Here is a 24949-nt window from a genome sequence, read left to right as displayed (position 1 = left end):
GATAAATCTGAAACTCGGCGTTAGATATTCCAAGATCCTAGCCAACATGCTAGGTTTTGACTAAGACTTTGCTATAAATGTGAATGGTTTGATACTGTGTTTTCAGTTCTCATTCCCTATCCTTGCTGCAGTTTGGGTATTTATGCATGTTTACAATATTTCAATGGGTCTTGTTTGTTTACATTCACACATAGGATGAGGCCCTTATAGAGGATTATTCTTGAGAATTGGAAGCTCCAGAACCTTGCAACTTTCAGGCCTCATTACTCTTAAATTATAGAAAATAGTTGTGTTTAGTTTTCTTTTTCTTTTAAATGAGCATCATGTTTGACGGAGTTGGAGAATGTTTTTGTTAAAGAAACACTAAAAATACTCCAAAATTTGTTTTCCTTTCTACATTTGTAAAGAGATTTAATTGTGTGAGATATAAAAAGATAAGTCGAGCAATTCATTTCTCTAAATTTAATTCATTGTAAGTTTTATAAGAAAGAAATTTTTCCTCTGCTAGGTGACATTTCATGGGATTAGAATTAATATCAATTTATGTAAAACAATTTCTTCTGGCATGAATATACTTTTTAATGGTGCTAATGGCTTTAATAAAGATGGTAGATAATAATATGTTGATTAATATCAACTTGAATGTGAATTCCTCAGTTTTGTTTGTTTGTTTGTAAATATGAAATTCCTTCTGCAGGTTCATGCCTTCTTACCTTCCCCTCTGTCACAGTAAGTTAGCTTCCTTTCAGTTCTTTTAACCAGCAAAACTATGGACTGCTTATGAGTCTTTGCAGAGGCTGTTCTTTCTGTTTGCAGTTGTCTTTTCCTCCTCCTCCTTACTGTGCTAACTCCTGATCACTTCAAGTCCTTGCTAGATTCCCCTACTATGTTTTCTCTTAACCACTCTACTTTGCATTTATGAAATTTAACCATTGTAACTAGTGTTCATTTGTGTGCTGTAATTTAACAAGAGTTTTCTCGTTAGACTTTAAATCCCATGGAGGCAAGAGACTATGATTCTCTGTTTTCTGGTTTTCTCACTGTGAGATAATCCCAAACAAGGCATAATCCCTTGATATCTATTTTCTGATGAAAGTATTATTGAGTGAAAAAGTCTCTATCCATCTATCCATCCATTCATCTGCATATACATATAGAATGGCCAACCAGACTTCCTTAAATAATTGTCTTAGAAATTAAATAAATTAAAGCTTTAAGGGTTCAGGTTCTGGGTGCCAAATTTTTCATGTACCAACTAAGAATCTGGATGGTATTTATCTGTAGTAGACTCAAATCTTACTTTTCTTTCACTCAGACTTTCTTTTTTTTTTTCTCTTCTTCCTTATTTCCTTATATCTCTTCCTTATTCCTCTTAGTCATCTAATGATTGACTAAAACATCCACTAATGTCTTGGTTCAGGCAGCTTTGACAAGATACCATAGACTAGGTGGCTTAAACAGCAAACATTTATTCATCACTTCTGGAGACTGGAAAGTCAAAGATCACAGTGCTAGCAGCTCCAATGTCCAATGAGAGTCCACTTCCTGGTTCACAGATGGCCATTTTCTCACGTAGTGCAGAGTAGAGTGAGAAAGGACTAGCTCGCTTTCTCTCCTTATAAGAATAAGCCCATCATGTGAGCTCCTCTCTCATGATCTAATCACCTCCCAAAGACCCCACTTTCAAATACCATTCAATAGTGTCTATGATTTCATTAAACATTAAGTTAGACTTTAGCCTCATTGGTTATAACTCTGGGTTACCTGCCTGCTGGTTAAGTGTCTTGATTAACCATCTAGTGTCTAATGTCTTTTATCTTGGGCAATATCTAGTGTTGATAGACTGTCAGGAAAAAGACATATAGCTTCTGGTTAGATTGTTTGGTATTAATTTTGCTAAATTGATAGGTCAACTAAATTCTCCCATGATCAAGAGTGTACTTCTAATTCCAGCAAGTGATAATTTGAAGATATGCTCTTGTGAAAACTCCCGAGCTTCAAGCTTGTGCTTAGAGAGAGATTTTTGCAGCTACCCCTCCACCACATTCACTCTGCCACCATTGCCACCAAAACAGTAACTCATTTATTGAGCTCTTATTATGTGCCAGGTACCCTCCTAGGCACTTTACCTCCATTATCTATCATGGTTGTTCCCCACAACTATCATGTGAAATAGGTATAATCATTACCTCCATTTGTACTTGTGATACTCAGGCAGAGAGATTTAGCACCTTGCCCGAGGCAATATAGCCACTAAGTAGCAGACTACAGATTTGAACACTAATTTTCATGAGGAATAGTTTAACTTCTGGTTGAAACGTTTTTGGTTGAAAGGTTAGACTATGCCTCATTTGTGTAGTCTAAGTCTACGCTGTTCAGTATGGAAGTCACTGATTACACATTGCCATCTCAATTTAATTACAGTTAAAAAATCAAAAACTTCAGTTTCTCAGTCTCACTAGCCACATTTCAAGGGTTCAGTGGCTACATGTGACTAGTAGCTGCCATTTTGGACAGTGCAGATACAGAGCATTTTCATCATCACAGAAAGTGTCATTAGGCAGTACTGGTCTAGGATATTTAAACACTAGGGTCAAGAAATGACACTTCTTTCCCCTCCCCTGAGCCCAGCAGGGAAACAAACACCTAAGGGTTGTTCAGGTGCAGAGTTTTAGGCCAAGACCCAGAACATCCTGATCAGTGAGTCTAGGGAAGGAACTGGAAATGAGTACATTTTAAAAAGCTACATAGGTGGTTTTCCCACACAATCAAGTCTTACCACTGGTGACTGGTAAACAGAGGTTAGGATCTTAGAAAATCACATGCACCATAGGGCTGCAGCTGAGAGCTCCAAATTCCACTGCCTAGAGGGTGAAAAGCATTTCTTTCCAAAAGCTACATTAACTAATGATCCACCCAGACGTAAAGAGTAATAAAATGTGCATAAATGTGAAATCTTCTGATCTTCCCTCCCTTGTTAAACATTGAAAAAGGAAGTCAGTTGTATAATTTCAAAACTCTGCTCATGTCTTTATTAAGTTAACATTCTCAGCACAAAATATGCTAATGTATTTTTTTAAATTACATAAACTGCCAGGCACATTTTCACATTTTCTAACTTAGCCTATAATAAAAGTGAAAAGCTCTAACACCCAAACACCGCTTTTCAGCCTTCCCAAAAACATGTTAAATTTCATTTCTATGTGCTTTTATTTGTTCATTCATTCACTCCCTCAACAAAAATTTTTGGAGCATATGAAATGTACCAGACCATATTCTAGATGCTAGATATACATAGAAAAATTCCCATGGAACTAACATTCTAGTGGTTTTATGTACCTGCATAGGCAGTGCCCTTCATGCATAGGAGTGGGGGACAGTAGGAAAAATAGGTAAGATGCATATTCTTTTGGAAGGTGGTAAGAGCTAAGGACAAAAATAAAGCAGGAAAAAGGGATTGGGACCGTTGGAGGTACTGCAATTTTTAGTAAGGTGGTTAGGGAAGGTCTTTCTGGAAAGGTAATGGCTGTTGATGATATCTCTGCATAACAAAAATGTGTTTCCTTTCAAAGTCCTGGAATGCCCTAGTAGCCCCTACTGCAAGAGTGTAGGCCACTTACCCTCCTCCTCCTAAAGTAAATTTGGGGGTTATCTTACCAATTTCCATCTGATAATTGTCTTGGCAGTGGTCTCCCCAAAGCTCTTGGTGGAAGTGACACCACCCTCCCAGTGCCTTGGTAGATGACTGCATGGCGAATCCTTCTAAGTCTTGCCTTTCTTTCACTACTGTGACAGGGCTGTAGTTTGTCAAGCTTCCAACAAGCTTTGGGACTGGGCTAAAGAGCAGGTTAGCGAAAGGACCTCTGATTGCAGGCAATTTAAAAGAGCCTTTTTTGCAAGAGCCAGAAACTTTTTAAATATGCAATTAAAAATTGTATGCATGCCCAGAGACCTTTTAAGGCCTTTTAGATATAACTAACCAAAATAACTTTTCTTCCTAGGTCCCAGGCTCCTACTGCAGGGGTGTAGGGGACTAATGTCTCCTTCTTTCTCTCTTTTTGTTTTGGATAACATTTTTGAATAGAAAAGAAACAGGGCAGGTGGAGAAGCTGTGTGTGGCAAGGACAGGGTATAAGAAGTAAGTAAAGTTAGGAGAGATGAAAGAATCTGCTCATGAAATTAGGTCTACTACTTGGGATAATCAGAGAAGTTCCAGTAAATTTCTCAGTTACAGATATGTGCCTAGTAAATCCCAAAAGAAAACATTTTGGTTTATGTTCAAAATGTTATTTGTGAATGTATCAAGAAAACTCAATAAAACCTTCGGTTTCATGTTTGGAAATTATTTAGCTGTATCTCTATCTGTTAATTTAATTTATTTTGTTTATTTACTTTTTGAGATAGAGTTTTGCTCTTGTTGCCCAGGCTGGAGTACAATACCGAGACTTGGCTCACTGCAACCTCCACCTCCTGGGTTCAAGTGATTCTCTTGCCTTCGCCTCCCAAGTAGCTGGGTTTACAGGCACTCACCAGCTCACCTAGCTAATTTTTTTTTTTTTTTTCAGTAGAGATGGGGTTTTACCATGTTGCCCAGTTTGGTCTCAAATTCCTGACCTCAGGTGGTCCCCCTGCTTTGACCACCCAAAGTGCTATGATTACAGGCATAAGCCACCATGCCCAGCCTAATATATTTTAAATAAGACAGCTGAATTTGGAGCTGTATAGCTACTGTTAGTAACTACTTTAGGATTTCGGGGTTGTTTATTTTGTTTGGTTTTGTTTGATTTGGTTTGGTTGTTTTTCGGTCTTTCTTTCTCTTTCTTTCTTTCTTTCTTTTCTTTCTTTCTTTCTTTCTTCTTTTTTCCTCCTTCCTTCTTTCTTTCTCTTTCTCTCTCTTTCTCTTTCTTTCTTCTTCCTTCCTTCCTTCCTTCTTTTCTTTCGTTTTCTCTCCTTCCTTCCTTCCTTCCTTCCTTCCTTCCTTCCTTCCTTCCTTCCCTCCCTCCCTCCCTCCCTCCCTCCCTCCCTCCCTCCCTCCCTCCCTCCCTCCCCCCTCCCTTCCCTTTCTTTCCTTTCTTCTCTGTCACCCAGGCTGGAGTGTAATGGTGCCATCTTAGCTTACTGAAACCTCCACCTCCTGGGTTCAAGCAATTCTCCTGCCTCAACCTCCTGAGTAGCTGGGATTACAGGCACCTGCCACCATGCCCAGCTAAGTTTTGTATTTTTAGTAGAAATGAGATTTCACCATGTTTGCCAGGCTGGTCTTGAATTCCTGACTTCGTGATCTGCCCACCTTGGCTTCCCAGAGTGCTGGGATTACATGAGCCGGTTTGTGTTTTTTAAACAAATATCCAAAGCTTGTTATAAACACTAAATCTTAGCCATGGACATGTGTTGGCTGTTTCACAAATTTAATAAAAGGTACAAATTAATAGGAAAAAATCAATAGAATTTAGAATTCAATTCAAAGTGATGACCCTTAATTTTGAAAATAGTCATTCTACATTTTTCTCGAATTATTATTTGTGACCATACTGTGTTTTCTGGTATTATCTGTGCATTTTTAGCCTGGATTTTCTGTTTGATTAAAACTAAAGGTTTTGCTGCTCAGTTGGTTTTTCAAGTGGAAGCGAGGCCCAAAGCAGCACATTGGAAGCCATATTGCAAAATAAAAGATAAAACAAAACAAAAGACATAAAACAGACCAATTCCATTTTCTGTGAAGGAGCTTATGACAGCTCAATTCCTGTCAAACTGCATGAATGGAAACCAAGAGGTGTGTCACCTGACAGGGTCTAATATCATCCCTCTCTTGTAGTTTCTTTTAGACCCTGGAGTTGACATACCTCTCTCCTTCAACAGTGGGGCCTAGGAACATCCTAATTCCTGAAATTAAGAGAGGACTTTCTTAAGATGCTATGTGCCCAAAGGCTCTAGAGCATAAGCTTGAAGAATGATCTATATGTTGTCTCAAATCTTGTTTAATTCTCCTTTTCACTGATGGTGACATTCTTTATGCTTTTCTTGTTTTAATGCAGGCAAACCCTTTTTTACACGAAACCCTTCTGAGTTGAAAGGCAAATTCATTCACACGAAGCTGCGGAAAAGCAGTCGTGGCTTTGGCTTCACTGTGGTTGGAGGGGATGAACCTGATGAGTTTCTCCAGATCAAGAGCTTGGTCCTAGATGGTCCTGCTGCATTGGATGGCAAGATGGAAACAGGTAGCGTCCACATGGCCTTAGTGTATTCTGTGTGGTAAGACTCCAACCCAGAACACAAATGTGTGCAATCATGTTGTTTGGTTTGAGCAAGACCAAACAATGTCGTGATTGCACATGTTTATACCTTAAAACACCTTGAGAATGAGCCAGTAAATCCATCCCTTGGGACAGATTAAAACCTGTGAAATCATTTTAACTTTGGGAAACTGTTTGAAACTATTATTTGAAACTATTATTAAAAAGGAATAATTTATTAAAACTGTAGATCCCCATTTGAATAAATGAATTCTAAGCTTGGATTTCTGCAGTGAGTTTTTTTTTTTTTTTTTTTTTAGGAGAAAGCTCCAGTGTTCTCTCAGTGATTATTGTATTCTTATTAGCAGGGAAGACACTAGGTGCTGAAAGAATAGAAGCAGTCTGTGCCCTATAGTATCACACCCACATGCAGTTTCAGTTCAGCTTTCTATTAGTGGAATATGTTATAATACCGATGACAGTTTTCTGGATGCTTTTTTTAACCTCCACACTCTTCTCTTCTACAGGGGATGTGATTGTCAGTGTGAATGACACCTGTGTTTTGGGACACACACATGCTCAAGTTGTGAAGATCTTCCAGTCCATCCCCATTGGTGCCAGCGTGGACCTTGAGCTCTGCCGAGGTTATCCATTGCCTTTTGATCCAGATGACCCCAATACAAGTTTAGTGACCTCGGTAGCCATTTTGGATAAAGAACCAATTATTGTGAATGGGCAAGAGACCTATGATTCACCAGCTAGCCACAGTAGCAAAACAGGCAAAGTCAATGGCATGAAGGATGCCAGGCCAAGCAGCCCAGCGGACGTGGCTTCAAATAGTTCTCATGGTTATCCTAATGACACTGTTTCTTTGGCTTCCTCCATAGCCACTCAGCCAGAACTCATAACTGTTCATATCGTCAAAGGGCCAATGGGCTTTGGTTTTACTATCGCAGACAGTCCTGGTGGGGGTGGCCAAAGAGTGAAACAGATTGTTGACAGCCCAAGGTGCCGAGGCCTAAAAGAAGGGGATCTTATAGTGGAAGTTAATAAGAAGAACGTGCAGGCTCTAACTCACAACCAAGTGGTGGATATGCTGGTTGAGTGTCCTAAGGGAAGTGAGGTCACATTGTTGGTGCAACGAGGAGGTAAGTAGGTTTGTTTTGTTCTTTGAATTTTTTTTTTAATCAGAGATTCGTTGCTTAGCTCACTCATCTTCAGATGACCACGGGGACTTTTTAAATGTGTATTCCTTTAAGTTTATTTTTATTTAAATGTTTCAAAAATACCTACTGATTTCTGCAAATGCTAACCCCTTTCACATAAAAATTACAGTTTATATATTATGAAAGACATATGCTCTTAGAGTGATACTTTAAAACAGATTGAGCCTTTTTAAAACATTAAGATTTAAAAACCTAACTTGGGTGTAGTGATATCCACCTATAGTCCTGGCTGTTTGAGAGGCTGAGGTGAGAAGATGACTTGAGCCTAGGCATTTGAGTCCATACTGGTCTCCTGAACTTGGCCAAATAGTTGGCCAAATGTGGCTGTGGTCACTCCTCCAAACGTGTCTCACGTTTCTCTTCTCCATCGGACAGTGCTTTAGCCATACTGGCTGCTTTTCTGGAGCTCCTTTAATGCTTGAAAGCCTTTTCTTGCCTCAGGGCCTTTGCGCTTACTATTCCCTGTGCCTGGAATGCTCCTTTCCCAGCTCTTCCCAGCTGGCGCAGTCTCATTCAGGTCTCCTTCTGGAAGAGGACTTCTCCCATAGCTTTATCTAAAGTAGCTCCCAACACTTCCATTTAATCTTTATCACATTTCTTCATAACCTTGATCATCATCACTCTTTTTAGCACAAGGCGTTATTTCATGCATTTATTATTATTTTTCATTATTTCTCTTTCATTAGAATATAAAGCTTCATAAAGCCAGGGCCCATATGTGCATGTGGACAGCTGTTATCCCCAATATTTAACACAACACCTGACTCTTTTTAGGTATTTATGAATGAATAGGTAGTGAATAAGTGAATAGGTATGTGATTATTTCTATTTGGCAGAAACAAGAGGTCTGCTAATTATACTAAACACTTCCTTCCAACGTGCTCACATTTTAATAAAGTAGTTTAGGATCTCTGAGATCTGAGTTATTCTAAATTTCAAGGCATTAAGCTTCCTCCTTTCTCTTTGACTCCACATCCCACACTCTGCCTCACCAGAAAACCCAAGACCTTAAACTGAGCAATATTTTCCACCATATTGAAATGTCTTGCTCCTATAATATATACATATACGTGATTAGTCATGACTGATAGTGTCACACTGTGGGCCTGAGAATGGCTGTTCCCCTGATCCTTGCCACCATTTGTTTCATTTACAATATATGCAGGCCTTCTGAAAAGAGATCACGAACCAGACTTTGATTTCCTTTTGGTTTGTTGCAACAGAGGAGCTCATTTGTGTTACAGCAGCCAGATTCTCATGTTTTCATGAAGCCGTGTGTTCTGCGATCAAAATGGCTGGAATCATTTGAAGGAAGCCCACAATACAGAGCAGGTGTCTCTAGGAATTGAAATGCTCAGTGAGCCTGGCTTAGGTAATTATAAAAGGCATGTGCAAAATTTATTTTTAAAAATGTAATTTCCAGTAACTAATTTTCAAGTCTCTTCTTGTACCTAGATCACTTCACTGCCCAGAGAATTGGTTTTTAACACTAGCCAAGATATATGTAGTAGAAAATGACTTGGGTGTAAGAACGATTATGACAATAACGATGATAGTGATAATGAAACCTGGCCCCTAGAGATGAATCCATGATACATAAAGCACTTTCACACCCGTATGTGCCTCTCCTCTGATCTTTGTCACTTCCCTGTGAGGTAGGAAGCCACCAGCCCACAGTGGTTCAGAGCTGTTCACCCTGGCTCTGTGGTTTCCAGTTCAATGTTCTGCCCTACTTACCTGAGTAACACTGAGTTTTGTATAATTGCTTAATACTGTGACTGACAACCTGGAAACTTTCAAATAGTTCTTGGTACATCAGGTGCACTTCTGATTCAGCCACTGCTCATTTGACAGACACAGACCACCTTGTTCTCCTAATTCATCTATCTGCTTTCTCATTTCTGTCATGGATATGTTAAGTTTTTCTATCCCATTAGATTCACTTCTAAGGAGACCAAACATAAAATCTCATTATAGCCAAGTAACTTATTAGAACCATATTGTAATGAATTTGCCTAAGCCAGCAAACAACTAATTATGGAAACATACTCCTTGATTTTATATTTCATTTCATTTAATATTTTATTTTATATATAAAACAAAGTATTTTATATAAATGTATTTTTAATATAGTATATATTTTATATAAATATATAATATATATATTTATAATATATAAATAATAAATTTATATTTTAAAAAATATAAAAAATATTTTATAGATTTATTATGTATTATAAATATTTTATAATATATAAATAATAAATATATTTTATTATATATATACATATGTATACACATACATATATATACATATGTATACACATACATATATATACATATGTATACACATACATATATATACATATGTATACACATACACACACACATATATATACACACACACACACACACATATGTACATATTTGAGACAGGGTCTCATTTTGTCACCCAGGCTGGAGTGCAGTGGTACCATCTCAACTCACTGTACCCTCAACCTCCTAGGTTCAATTGTTCTTCCTTCCTCAGGCCCCCAAGTAGCTGGGACTATAGGTGTGTGCCACTACTCCTGGCTGATTTTTGTATTTTCAGTAGAAATAATTTCACCATGTTACCCAGGCTGGTCTCGAACTCCTGCGCTCAAGGGATCCACCTGCCTCAGCCTCCCAAAGTGCTAGGATTACAGGCTTGAGCCACCACGTCTGACTATACTCCTTGATTTTAAATATGTTTGCATTTTATCTTCTTAATTCCTAATGCCATCTTCTTATTAATGCTGTTACATTCTATAACATTTATATGAAATAATTCAGAATGTATTGTCATATTCATCAACATCTACATAGTTTATTTCAGAACATGAGTAATTTAAAATCACTGTGACATCAGCAGTCTTTAAAATACACCATATGTACAGCATAGAAAGTTTGTACATCTGCAGTTGGCAGGCTGGCACCAGCTACTATTAATCTTTCTGGAAAGCATATAAATATATTTGTTTCTGCCATACATTAGTTGCTTGAATCAGGACTGACATTTAATCATCTCCCCTATATAGGGGAGGTGTAATGAGAAGGCCTGGTGCAGGTATGAGATAGCAGCTAAGTTGAATGAGAAAGTAAATGGCCACTTCACCGATTCTTTCTCATGAATCTAATTTTTGTTTTGTAATTGCTAGTTAGATGACTGATAAACTAATTTACACTGTTCGTAAGTCCCAGGAATTCCTGTTGTGAGGTTGTAGCTTTCTATGCTTTAAAGAACGAGCTGTTTTTACTTTGGGGCAGAACTGGCTGCTATGTTTGTAGCATCTATTTTAATTCCTAATCTCTAGTGCTCATTTTTGATATTTGTTCTCGTCAAGATCCAATACATTTCATTTTTAGTATTTTCAGTCCATTCCTAGAAATCGAGCTAAAGGTTGAAATATCATTTATAAATTTCTAGGATCAGACAGTTTCCTGAGTCAGGCTTAGAGCTGCTGTGGGGTGCTCATCCACACTCCCATCTAGCCAGGACCAGTCTTCATTTGTTTACAGATCTTCTCTGCATCATCAACATCTCCCTGCTTGCCAGTCAATCACTCAAGTTTTTAAAGGGCAGCTCCTTCCTGTGCCTGGTTCCCCTCCTCTCATTATGTGTCCTTACTCCTTCTCCCTCTGCTGTCCAGTCAGGAACGTGTTTTTACCATTTTTGAACACAGCATCTGCATCTGCATTCAGAAATCCTGTCACCTGATGCCAGTGTGCATCTAGACTTCTTTGAAGTGTTTAGAAAATCAAACTAGAAGGTGATTACCAAATAGTTTGTGGGTTTTTTTTTTTCCAATTTGTCAAAGCTATCAAATTTATCCCATGAAGATTTTTTACTTTTTTAAAAAAGGGCTTATGTAGTTAACATAATTACCTGTGCCCCTCTCTGTCAAATATTTTGGATATTCAGCCTATTCACACCTATCAGTAGGTGTGACACTCTTTAAGATGTAATTTCATGTTGAGTCACAATACTCTGTTTCAAGAAAACATTTGGCAACACTGTGTGCAAGTGAAGAACCTGTTTGACTTTTGAGAGAAGGCATCTATTAAAAAGAAAGCTGAGCTTGGGGTGCCAGGAGGTGACCTTGAGTACAAACTCTGCCCTTAAGCTGCTGTATATACTTGAGAAGGCTACTCTTCTACTCCGACACATTTTTTTCATCTAAAGAATGAATGTTTTGAGCTAGAGAATCTTTCAGGGACTTCATTGTGGCTCCAATTTTATGCCAGGAATGAACTTATTTTTGTATAGAGGAAAGACCACAGGACTCTGGAGCCAGAGGATGCAAGTTTAAATCCCGGCTCCTGCTTTAATCACACTGTGATTAAAGTCACTTGCCTTCTCCGAACTTAGTTAGAGTTCTGAAAAAGAATGGGAATATAATACCTGCCATGCATGGGCATGACGTACATAGATTAAATAAGGTTAGCATTTGTGCCAGTTCTTGACATAGTAGTCATCACATAATAAAGCCGGGGTGTTACACTGATATGGCCTAATAGTAGCAATTGAGTGAGGAAGGATTTGTATTTTATTTTTTATAAAAAATTCTAGCTAGGCCATACAGATTGTTAGTCTCAGTGTGTGAGTTCAGACATCTTCCATTGGTAGGTTTTCTTTTTTTCCTCTTGATATAGGGTCTTGCTCTGTTGCCCAGGCTGGAGTACATGATCATGGTCCATGACATCCTCAAATTCCTAGGCTCAACCGATCCCCCTGCCTTAGCCTCCTGAATAGCTAAGACTACAGGCATGTGCTACTATGCATGGCTAATCTTTTTTAAAAATTGTTTTGTAGAGACAGGGTCTCACTGTGTTGCCCAGGCTCCATCGCTGATTCTGATATACAACTAGTGTTGCAAACATTAGGCTTCTGCCTCCATGGTCCCTTTTAGATTTGATTCTGTGACCTGTAAGGCAGGTGAAAATAAGTTTATAAAGCTTATTTTACTATTTCATTTCTGAGTAACATTTATATTTTAAAGTCTTTTATAAGTGACAGATTTCTCAGTCTTCCCGAAGGTCCATTTCGGCTCCCACATTCTACAGTTTTCTGCTTCAGAGGAGAACAGAAGGGGGGACTTGCTATTGGAGATGCTCATTTAGAGCATCATCTCCCACTGGCTTTTGCTGATCACAACAGTAATGGAAGTGATATTTTCCTTTCTAGTTTGTACAAACCATGTACTGAATACTTTTGTCAGGCCGCTAAGTAATTTCAGGGTCTGATTATAAAGTCATGAAATGTTAAAATTCCTAGAGGGCAGTAGTGTGTTTGACTCTTACTTTTGTGTCCCTGGCACTTCCTGGGGAACCTGGCAAGTGATAAGGTCTCAGTAAATAATAGCTGAATAAATTTAACTTGATCCACCAATCACAGTAGAAGATTAATCCTCTGCTTGGTAAGCATATTTCATAACTCTACAAAAATGATGAGAGTTAAAAAGCAAAACTTAGATATGAAAATGTTGGTGGTAGTGAGAATGTTACTACTGTGATTTCCTGAGTACTTACTATGTTCCAGCTATGTTACCATGATACATGCAATGCACATAACATGCATTCATGCACATACACATGCACAAGAAGGTAAAGAAAACCTTTCAAGACTTCATTTTTGCCACCACATTGAAACTGCCACCAATTTGCAGTGTGATACTGGGTTGGATCCTTGTGAAATGAAGGCAGTGATTGTTAGCTTCTATGCTAGGACAAAATACAAGAAGAAATTCTTTTTGTTTTAGATGCTGAAACCCCACAGCTAAATGTGGTATAAATTGGTATAAAATAAAGGAGGAAATTCTGTTTAAGTTGGGAAAACCTGCATAAGATTTGTTGAAAACAATAAATGCTTCTACAATGTTCCAAGCATGCTTCTAGACATTTTACATACCGTAATTCATAAGAGTCCTCTGAAGTAAATACAGTCTTAGCTCCATTTTGGAGAAGAGGAAGCTGAGGCCCAGGGATTTTCTGTGATTTACCCAGATCAGCTGGTTAGTGGCAAAGCTAGGACTGGAACCTAGAAATTCTAGTTCCAGGCAGTACTTAACCACTCTACTAAAGAGCCTCCTGCTTTACAGGCAAGAAATTGCCCCTGTGCCATAACTGTTGAGGACTGTCTCTTATGCATAAAGAAATGAATAAAGTCTGAAGTCTGTGGGCAAAGTGATGTCTCTTAATTCCCATCAAAATTTACTGATGATATTTAGTTCTTAATTCGTCATCGATCCAAACAGAAAGCAGCATCTAATCTCATAATCTAAGTGCATCATTAGCATTAGTTCTGTGTATGTATGTGTGCGGGTGTGTGTGTGTGTGCATGCATGTGTTTCTGAAATGATACAAAACCATATAATTAGAACCACAGTGATGCATGCACAGAGAGTTAAATCTAGGTGATCAGGCACTTCTGCTCTTTGCCCTCTGGTCTTGGACTAGAGAACGAATTGTACATTGTACTGCTTAAATGCTTGACTGCCACAATGTCTGAACCTGAGCTGTAGGGTCCCAGAAATGGGAATTCAGGTTGTGTTTAGAGTGATAGCTTAATAATGTTGGAGTCTTATATGTTCCCATCAGCAAATACTGCCAGTTCTTCCTTCTGAGTGTACTCAGACTTGGTTTACATTTCACCCCTTCCCTGGCCTCTACCACCCATTGTAGGGCACCTAGCCTTGCAGTGGCCTTGCAACAGGTCTCAGTGCTTCCTCCAGTTTGCCCTCATGCTACAGTGCTTTAAACTACATCGGATCAAGGCAGCCCTCATGACAGAATAGCTTCCCATCATTAAGCGTGAACTCCAAAGTCCTCTGTCAGGGCCCTAGCACTTACATCTCCCTCGGTCTGTATTTTTCTTCTCCCAGGTAGCCACAGGACCTTGTGGCTCACATCCTTCAGGCCTTGGCTCAGAGGTTGTTTCGTCCCCTTTCATCTGAGACGTCTGCTCTAACCATTCCTCATAAATCAAGCAGCATCTCCCACGATCATCGTCCGCTCTCGTGATCTTTCTTATGTATTATACCTACCTGTGATTCCCATGAGAGAAGGGACTTGGTTGCAATCACCACTTTATCCCTGCTGCCTAAAACGGTGCCTAGCCCATTATAGGTATTCAGAAAATCATCTGCATTGAATGAAAAGATGAGTTAATGCCAGACCCTTTGTTTTCCTAAGTGCTAATACTCCAGAGAACTGTCTGAGATGTGAACTTTATCATGATAGCTGAGGAAATGGGCAGCGGGAGACTGACCACTCCCTAGTCACACAGCTAAAAGGTAACAGAGCCTGACTCTGAAACCATGTCTGTTTGCTTGCAATAACTGTGCACTCTGTTCACAGGCCACCCGAAACAATTGGTAGATGCATTGCTTATTGTGTCCATGGGCCAAGATATGGGAGCTTCATGCCAGTGAATCATGTTGGCTCCAAAGCCTGTTCTTCTGTGTCTTATAAAGTAGCCACTATCTCATGATTAAAAGTACATAAGATTCAAGCCTGTAATCCCAGCACTTTGGGAGGCCGAGGCGGGTGGATCACAAGGTCAAGAAATCGAGACCATCCAGGTCAACATGGTGAAACCCCGTCTCTACTAAAAATACAAAAAAATTAGCTGGGCGTGGTGGCGCATGCCTGTAATCCCGGCTACTCGGGAGGCTGAGGCAGGAGAATTGCCTGAACCCAGGAGGCAGAGGTTGTGGTGAGCCGAGATCGTGCCATTGCACTCCAGCCTGGGTAACAAGAGCGAAACTCCGTCTCAAAAAAAAAAAAGTACGTAAGATTTAAATTTCAGTTTCTCAGTCCATCTGGCCACACTTCAAGAGCTTGATAGCCACATGTGGCGAGTGGCTATTGTATTGGACAGTGTAGGTAGGGAACATTTCCACCATTTCAGGAAGGCTGTTACACAGCACAGTTCTAGAGCTTTTAATTATTTCACTCTTGGAAGTGAGAGGCTGAATATTCTTTCTTTTACCCTTTGTTTTGTTTTTATACATTTGAATAGAAGAAAAATGTAGAATTGAAGGCACCTTCATGGTTAATAGATTTCTTTTTATACAGATAGTAATAAACATAGGTCCTGTTTATTACATTATTTCCATGTTTAGTCACTGCTCTGAGTTCTTCATATGTGTTAACTGGATGTTAGGGGATGCAAGGACTCAGCGGATTTAAGACTTGTAAAATGTAAGTGCTTGGAGGCAGTCTCCAATTTCTCAATCCTGGCATGGTGTCATCAAGTTTATAAGCGGATTACAGGACCTCCACCTGGCCGGGAAGCAGCTCAGCTTTTATACTAGACTGATGTAATTTAAGGAGCTTAAATTAAATTATTTTATAAAGTACCTTTAATCCAAAAAATGGGAGAAACTTCAAAACACAAGAAAAACTCAACTAAAATTATTACATATCAAATATGTATAATCTGCATGTGAGCTATCAGCAAGTTACAATTTGTCGGAAGTCTATTTTAAAAGGAAGACTTTAAAGTCTCCTTGGTGTGTTTATCTGATTCATTGATTCGGTACCTCAAACTAATTGACCTCACTCACCTCTTATCTGTGGCGCTCCTATTTTCTAATAATTTTGTAAGTTGAGTTCTCTTGTCACATCCAACGTGCTGCCTAACATCTTCATAGTTGTTAAGAGTTGTTCAAGTTAAAATTAGCAAATTTCCTGGCACTTCTACCATGCTAAGCAAGATGGCATTCCAATTTGGTATTAAAGGAGCCTTCTGGCCTTTTTCACAATGCAGTTTTAAGTCTATTTTGATTTATTGCCATAGTTTAAAGTTATCAAGGATTTTATTTGAGAATTCTTTGTAGACTGATAGGTCACATTTATATTTGAGATGACTTATAGCAAGAGATGAGATAAATATAAAAAGGTTTCTATTTTGATTCTGTCTTTCATTATGTAATGCATAAAAATTATTTTTTACTTTCACATCTTTAGGAACTCTGGTTTCTTTATGGATTTTTGATCTTATGGTTTTTAAACTTAAGTAAGCTTTACTTATTTAACATTTGTATGCCACTCAGACTTTATTGGATGATTTCAGTTATATTTCTGTTATATTCATAATGCAAAGTGGTTGGCACAGCTAAAACTTTTACTTTTTGTTCTACAAGGCAATGTCTCATTCTCCTTGAAGGTAAACTTAATGCATTGAGTTACTTACTTATATGCATTATTTATTACAAATGTGTTCATGTGTGATTTATAATTCTCATTAAGGTGTGGTGGCATCCCTTCCCCTTTCTGGAAGAGTGGTAGAATTTCATTCCATTGGCTGGCAGGCTGTAGAATTATTATTCTGTGCTTTTATTTAAGTGCTGAATTTGAATATAAAGAAGTTGCTTTGTTGTCTCTTTTTGGGGGACACATTCATTAACATCAGGTGCTTGTCATTGTCTAAGCACTGGGAATAGAGCAGCGTCATCTGCAAATGAAACAAACAGAGTCCTGATTTCATGAGGCTTTTATTCTAGGGGAAGGTGAGAAAGGGCAAAAATAAACAAATGAACAAGATCTTGTCAGCCAAAGAAAAGTGCTATGAAGCAAATCAGACCAGGTAAAGTGAACAGGTGTGGCAGGCCCATTGGTGAGGGGGCTGTTCTAGAATAGAGGTGAAACTTGAGTGTCCACAGAGAAGGGAACAGTATTTCAGCAGAAGGGGAAATTAGTACAAAGATCCCAAGAAAGGATTGGAGTAGAGATCTGTGTGCCTGGAGAAAGGGGAACAGGGGATTGGGGTGGCTGAAGTCAGAGACTGGAAGCAGGACCTGGAGTTTGAATTCCATTTGCAGTGTGAAGTCCAGATTCACACGGTAAAGGGACAGGCTCTCAGTAACATGTTCTGATAGTCCCTCTGGCATATATGTGAAGAGTATATTTTACGGGAGCAGGAGAGGAAGGGGAGACCCATGAGGGCTTTTGCAGAAGTTCAAGCAAGAGTGTCAGCAGCTTGGACTACAGGGCAGACAGATCACAGCATCACAGCAGTGGGGGACATGGGACACCTAAAGAATGGTCAGCAGGACTCCATAGGTTGACTGCGGAATGGGGGAGGACACACATTTTCTATAAAGAGCCAAAGAGTAGACATGTTAGGCTTTGTGGGCCCTACAGTCTCTGTCCCCACTACTCCACTCTGCCCTTGTATCAGGTGATACGTAAAGGAATGGGCTGGTTGTGTTCCAAGAAAACTGCATGTGGCCTATGGGCTGTATTTGCTGACCCTGACTAAAGGAAAGGAAAAGGGAGGGAGCGAAAATGACCCCAGAATTTTTTACCTTGGCGGAATCTTGGCTGAGATGTGGATCCTAGGGTAGAAGCAGGTAGGACTTGAGCTGTAAAATCAAGGGTTTCTTCTCACACATGTTAATTGTGAAAGCCCATTTGACATTCAAATGAAGCAGAAATGAGGGCAGTTGTCTGGTATCTGTGGTTTGGTGGTTGTGAGGTTAGGTTGTGAGGCCCATAACATTTATGGGCCATTATTGTTTCAATGAGTTCTACAGATGGTGGGCTGTGACCTATTAGTAGACTGTGAAATCAATGTATTGGGCTATAGCCAGTGTTTTTCTTGGAAGTGAAATAGAAAACATCAGAGTATATCACACTCACTAAAGATAAGTCCTTTTTTTAATGAAGCGCTTACTTTGTGTGTACACCCACACATGCATACATGCACACACACACACACAGGGTTTTATAAAATGGGAAATACAATTTGTAACACATTTGCGTGTGTGTGCCTGTGTTATAAAATGTATTCTCTTGACCAGGTGTGGTGGCTCACACCTATAATCCCAGTGCTTTGGGAGGCAGAGATGGGTGGGTCACAAGGTCAGGAGTTCAAGAAGAGCCTGGCCAACATGGTGAAACCCCATCTCTACTAAAAATACAAAAATTAGCTGGGTGTGGTGGCAGGTGCCTGTAATCCCAGCTACTCAGGAGGCTGAGGTAGGAGAATCACTTGAAACTGGAACGTGGAGGTTGGAGTGAGCTGAGATCATGCCACTGCACTCCAGCCTGGGTGAAAGAGTGAAACTCTGTCTCTAAATAAATACATAAATGTATTTCCCATTGTGGACCATAGTCACATAAGTTTGTAAAAGACAGACTTAGAGGGTATTTAGAGCCATGGGGCTGATGAGATTACTGAGGGAAAGAGCGGGAAGGAGAGAGAAAAAGTGCAAGACAGAAAGAACCCTGGGGGACATTACCATTCAAGGGTCAGACTGAGCAGGAGACTCTAGTAAAGATGGAATCACCAGTGCAGATAGGCGAAAGAATAGGTAAGAGTCGTGTCACACAGCCCAACGGAAGACAGTGTCACAAGGAGATTCTAGCAGCACTGGTGGGTCAAGAGGTGGAGCCCTGCAGGGGCAAAAATGCTGCCTGTGGCATGGCGTCCCCTGACAGCAGGACCTATGAAGTGTTGGCTGCGAATGAGTTCGGCCTGGAGAGGCTGGAGAGGGGAGGAGGTGAGATACGGTTTGGGGCAAGCCGTTCAAGAAGATCTGCTGTGAAGTGGAACAAGTACTGGAAAGGGATGTGGCGTCAAAGGAGAGGGCTTTGTCTTTTTTTGGAAGATGGGAGATACCACAGCGTTCTTGTGTATGGATAGGGATGACTCAAAAGACAGGGAGAAAGAAATGATTGGAGGAGAAAGGAGGATTCATTGCCCTCCCTCTTTGCAAGCATGAAGTTATTAAGAAGGGGAAGAAGATGGGATGCAACATAGGCAAGAAGGGGTAGGCCGTGGGGTCAGTCTGTGAAAACTGTGCAGACAGTGGAATGAGATTTGATCATTCTTTTTTCCCCTAAAGGTAAATTATTTAAATTTCTATTTAGTTGAGAAATAACTATTTAATTTTATTTATTAAAAAAAGCATATAAGGGAAAGAAGACGCTATCATAATAATATTCCTCATAGCAGACTTTTCAAATGGGAAACACTATCTAAAGTTGCTGACAACTAGTACATTAATTTTCACACGAAACCAAAGTAAGGGTAGGAAACAAACTCCAAAGTTAGAGGGAAAATGTCTGATAGCTTTTTTTAAAAGCATAAATTAAAACAAAAAGAAAAAAAAAGTTGCCAGTTACTGGGATTTTGAGACGATGGTGAAAAGAAATTCCTAGGAAATGGATCCACAATAGGCCTGCACATTCATGCATGATATTCTTGCTTTTCTTGGTGTCAACATACATTCTGTCTTTGGGTCTCACACTCAGTTGCCCTGTGGGCCACAGGCACACAGCAGGCAAGATTAGGGACAGATGTAAGAAATAGCAGGCCGGGGAGAAACTGGAATTGTGGGTTCCAGCTAAATGCATTCAGGTTTGAAAATATTTTTTTAAAAGATGGATAAAAAATACATGAGTGGGTCATGTCAAATACTACCCATGGACAAGCTGGTAACTTTAAATTCTTCCTACATTTCAAAGCACTGCTTTAGTCCAGACATTCTTAGCAGAGGGCAATTTTGCCACTCAGGGGACAACTGTCAATGTCTGGAGACGTTTTTGACTGTCACCATTAGAGAAAGGGGGCAGGTATGTGACCGGTCTCAGTAGAGACCAGGGATGCTGTTAAAGATCCTGTAATTCAGTGGATCACGAGGTCAAGAGATCGAGACCGTCCTGGCCAACATGATGAAACCCCATCTCTACTAAAAAAAATACAAAAAATTAGCTGGGCATGGTGGCGCGTGCCTGTAATCCCAGCTGCTCAGGAGGCTGAGGCAGGAGAATTGCCTGAACCCAGGAGGTGGAGGTTGTGGTGAGCCGAGATCGCGCCATTGCACTCCAGCCTGGGTAACAAGAGTGAAACTCCATCTCAAAAAAAAAAAAAGATCCTGCAATTCACAGGAGGGGTTCCCACAACAAATAACTGTCTGGCCCAAAATGACAAAATGTAGAAGCTGGGGCATTCTGCTGCAGTTCAAGTGGACTCTGTTGTTCATCCCCTGCCCCCTACCATTCACCTGTTATCCAAACATGTACAGCACAGACTCAGACTACATGTTACTACTGGTAAAGCTCACTTGTTAGTCTTGCCTCCATAACTAGACTGTGAGTACTATTTTCTCCTTATTTCAGAACTGTGCAAAAACAATATCCTCAGTCCTTCATGAAGAACAAGAATGGGTCAAATGGAAAGAGGCTTGTCACTATTATTATTGGGACTATGAAATTAAATAGTTATTTCTCAACTAAATAGAAATTTCAATAAGTTCAGGAGTACATGTGCAGGATGTGCAGGTTCATTACATAGGTAAATGTATGCCATAGTGGTTTGCTACAGATCCTCCCATCACCCAGGTATAAAGCCTAGGATCCATTAGCTATTCTTCCTGATGCTCTCACTACACCTGCTGCCCTCCGACAGGCTCCAGTGTGTGTTGCCTCCCTGCCCCCCCACCTCACTTATATCAGTTTTGTAGCCTCACTTTGTTGAACTTCTCTTTGTTGCAAGTGGTATCATCCTACTTCTATTAGAAACGTTTTCAGCTCTGAGCATTTCAAAACCGTTATCTGAGGCATAGAGTTTACCTTGTGTAAAATGTTGCCACCTTCTTTCATTTCCCTCAAATGAAATCACACGTTCTTTACCACCATCTGGAGGGAAGTGTTTGCCATGGGGCTTACTGAGTCTATCTTTGCAGTGTCACCTGTAAAGTTAAAAATGTTTTCCAACATTTACCTTACCTAGTATTTCCATTTTTTGTATTTCTGCTTAAATATTAATCATGTCCCCTATTTGTGAACACAGTCCTTTTCGGTTTAAACATCTTGGTGGTAGAATCTTAATGTCTTCAAAAATAGCATGGGCCCTTAGGAGTAACACATTGCCACTGGCAACATGGAAAAAATACCCTTTTTTATGTGTCAAGTTGTTACCTGGGCTTTTTTCAGACTCTTTTTGATAGTGTTCCTTTTGACATTTCTAATGTTCTCAATGTTTTTGGTTCCTCACTATATTCATCCATTCATTCAACAAACTTCAGTACTGTGCTATTTTCTCATTATAGAGAAGTACCATGAAGGAAACATCTAAAATACAGTGTGGTTAATCATAGCTTCCCCATTGTCTCATGCCTAATCTTTTTCTAGGAATCTCATTTAGTGTATCACCTTTGCCATGAAAAATTCTAATATAGCATTTTTGTGATCTTTATTTTTGAGGCCAGGTGATTTAAAGGTCCTTTTACATAGAGTAGCAGTCAAAATAACTAGTAAGCTGCAAAGTGGACCAGTTATGACTTTGTGATGGCGGGACTTTCATTTCTTTCCCTAGCAGTGGCTGTCAATTCCACCCATTCAGCAACCTGAGTTTTTAATTAGGCTTTTATTTCTGCAGTTAGTGTGCAAAAGGGGTCTTGGCATGATGAACCTGTGTAAGAGCTGTGTTTTAAAAAGCTTTCTTATAGTTTCATAAACATGAATCAGTTTTTAAAAATTACTTGGAGGTAGTTGGAATTAGGTCTGCATGCATCTTATATATTTTTGTTGTTTCTAAATTTAAAAATGACTTAGATTCTCTGTAGTTACTTTTGCCATAGATACCACTTTTGCCATAGATACCAAAGTAGCAGATGATCACATTGAAAAAATAACAGCACTGCCCCTGAATTAATGGGATTCTGTGTTTATGTAGTTTTTCTGCATCTGCAAAGCAACTCTCACTTAGACTTTGGCAACGAAGGAGGAAGAGAAGGCTGTTTTAAAACCTGGCACTAGTTGCCAGTAGCAGCCCCCTCCCCTGAGTTTTAAGAACGAATAATGTCTTCAGACAAGACCAAATGTCCATTCAAGAGCAAAATTAGATGTGCTTGAGAACCACTGCTTTACCTACTTCAACACCCATTTGGTTTTGCTTGTTAGAAATGCTGTGTTCTGTTTTTTTTAGATACAAATGAAATCCACTTCTGGGTTTTTTTGTTGAATTTGGATTGAAGAAATTTTATTGGAGAATTCCTCATTTCTTCTTAGTGTTGCCTCTACATCTGCTCAGTAATGGAATGGCAGTGTAGCCAGCTGTGAGGATCCCCCAGTATGATCTTTGCTATCAGCCAGCAGTGCAGCCTGAGCCAGCCCTGGGCTATGTCTCTGAGCCTCCAGATTGTCATCTGAAGTATGGGTAGAACTACACCCTTCTCCGCACTGTCATGAGGATGGAATAAGATGAGGGCCTGTCAACACCTTCAGCTGCCCTGTTCTGATGGAGAGTTTCTTGTTTTCTGACCCCTTGCTCTGTCACATTGAATTGGGTTTCAGGGAGAAGAGATGGAAGAGAGGCTGAAGCAGACCTACTATTTTCAGCTTTTGACTTAGTTGTCTGGAGTAGAGATGAGACTAGGGAAGGTGAAAAGGAAGAGCCTGGAGGGGGCAGATGGTAGGAGATGTGTTCCTTTTGGTCTGTGACGACGTGTTTTTTCAGTAAACAAATGAGAAAAACCAGGACGGAGTAGTAGGTGTTTCACAAAGTGAAGATTTTCCAATACGAAAGGTATTGTAGGTAATGTTCTTCCTCTTTTTTTTTCTTATCAAAAGACTGTTGTCATTTATCTCCTTTTTAATATTCTTAGTTCTTCGTTTGCAAAAGAATGAATTGGCAACTTAGGATCCATTGCTCAGTTATACGTTGTCAAAATCTGCTGGCTTATGAAATATAAAGTCTAGGAATCACTGCTCTAGGGAAAGGCCCACAGGAGGTTGAGAACAGAACAGAACAGAACAGGACACAAAAGCAGAGCCGCTGAAGTAATGCATGAGTGGGGCTCTGGCATCCAAACCTCAGGGAGAGCAATGGGAGCTCCCCTCTTTCTTTTATCATTGCTTCCCCCAGCTCTTCATTCAAGAAGAAAGAGTTCGCATTCAAGGCTAGGGTTACATTTGTCACTCTTATGTAATACAACATTTATGGTCACACCCTTTTATGAAGCTCTTTTGTTCTATATAAGTTATTGGAGTAACCCAGAGAAGTGAAATCCAAAGGCAAGACAAAAATTGGGTGAACTGAGCACATTCAGTGTGCTCAGCAGCACCCCAAAATATCCATGGCTGGTTTCTTGTATGTAGAAAGCAGTCTCAGAAACTTTGACAGCTTTAAAAAATTTATTTCAAGTTGTGTTTGCTTGCATTAAAATCATCATCTGCATAGATGCTAAGCCTTATTAGAGCTTCATTTACCAAAAAATAAATAAACGATAGGAAACAGCCAGAATCAGACAAGAGAGAAAGCAAAAGGATTTAGCATTTATTTTCCACAGTGAGAAACTCGTTGACTTGAATGCTTACTGGGTCAGCATGCATTTCATTTCCATTGTATTTACTCTTCCCTGCCATAAATGCAATGCTCTGTTATACATCTTGTTCCCAGCTAAAACATTTCATTAAAGGGCCTCACAGTTCTAGCATTTTCCTGCATCTCCAATGTATTTGACCTATAAAAGTTACTTCTAATTGAGGCTCGCCCTGACTGGGATAGTGTGTGGGTTGGGGTGTATGTGGGTGAAACTGATTCCTGTACTCAGCCTTTAAGCAAATCCAATTGGTACAGTGAGCATTGCCTCACTGAAACCTGAAATCTAATAGCTGAACAAAGCCCAAACATCTCCTGCCCCTCGTAGCTATATGGGGCAACAATTCATTAGAAATTGTCATAGTAAAGGAAGCAGCGTTTTTCCTTCTAAGTCACATAATCACTCAGACCAGTTCAGATACTGTTTCAGCAAAAGGATTTTGAAGACATTTAATATCTCCATGGGAGATGAATGGTGCTGCTCACTGTATGTCCTTGCTCTTTGGAAGATCCTGACCCATCAGTAAATGGCTTCTTTAGGTCTGACTTGCAGACACTTTGAATAATGCAGAACTTGAAGCCTGATCACTGTGATATTGTAACCATGACCTATGTTTTCTGAGGTTTATATGATTTCTTAAATTTAAAATATTGGAGTAAAGCTTGATATGGTACCAGGCATGGCCTCCATTGCAATTAAGCAGTTTGGTAATAAAGCTAATTAAAATTGCCAAATAATATACACCTTTCCAGAGAAAGCTGGAAAATTTCCCTATTTTGCAGAAGTATCTTGTGACAAAAAAAGTGATCATCACATCAGTCTGTTGAAACTGCTCACAAGACTCGTGGATTTGCCCCTAAGAAAAGGACCTGAGATTTTTTTTTTTTCATCTGCATGTGTTTGCTTTTTTGTAGGGAAGGGTGAGGCATGGACAGGCATTGAACCCAGTGTGGTAATAAAAGTTTGCTTTATTAAGTAAGGATATGAAGCTGTCCTTACCTGAAGATTTAGATCTCAAAGAATCTTTGAGAACATATCCATTTGCTGGGGTGGGAAGCTTAAAGGGTTTGGTGTTTCCTTCTGAGCTTTCAGTTTATTCTGAGAGGAAAGCTCATCTGTTGTGATGGGAAGTCAG

At 39.6% G+C, this 24949-nt stretch overlaps 1 protein-coding gene across 50 annotated transcripts in view; it reads left to right on the top strand.

Annotated features, from left to right (window-relative positions):
* Positions 1-24949, top strand: part of MAGI1 (membrane associated guanylate kinase, WW and PDZ domain containing 1) — a 672392-nt gene that overhangs the window by 588078 nt on the left and 59365 nt on the right. For all 50 annotated transcript variants that reach the window (XM_035274562.3, XM_035274561.3, XM_078351435.1 and 47 more), the window contains 2 exons: positions 6036-6218; positions 6761-7381. In XM_035274562.3, coding sequence (XP_035130453.1) covers positions 6036-6218; positions 6761-7381 — 804 coding nt within the window. The remainder of the gene's footprint in view (positions 1-6035; positions 6219-6760; positions 7382-24949) is intronic.

The sequence above is a fragment of the Callithrix jacchus genome, chromosome 15, assembly GCF_049354715.1.
Source record: "Callithrix jacchus isolate 240 chromosome 15, calJac240_pri, whole genome shotgun sequence".
Classification (NCBI taxonomy): domain Eukaryota; kingdom Metazoa; phylum Chordata; class Mammalia; order Primates; family Cebidae; genus Callithrix; species Callithrix jacchus.
Note: the sequence above shows the minus strand (reverse complement) of the source record. Positions and strands in the feature narration are given on the sequence as shown.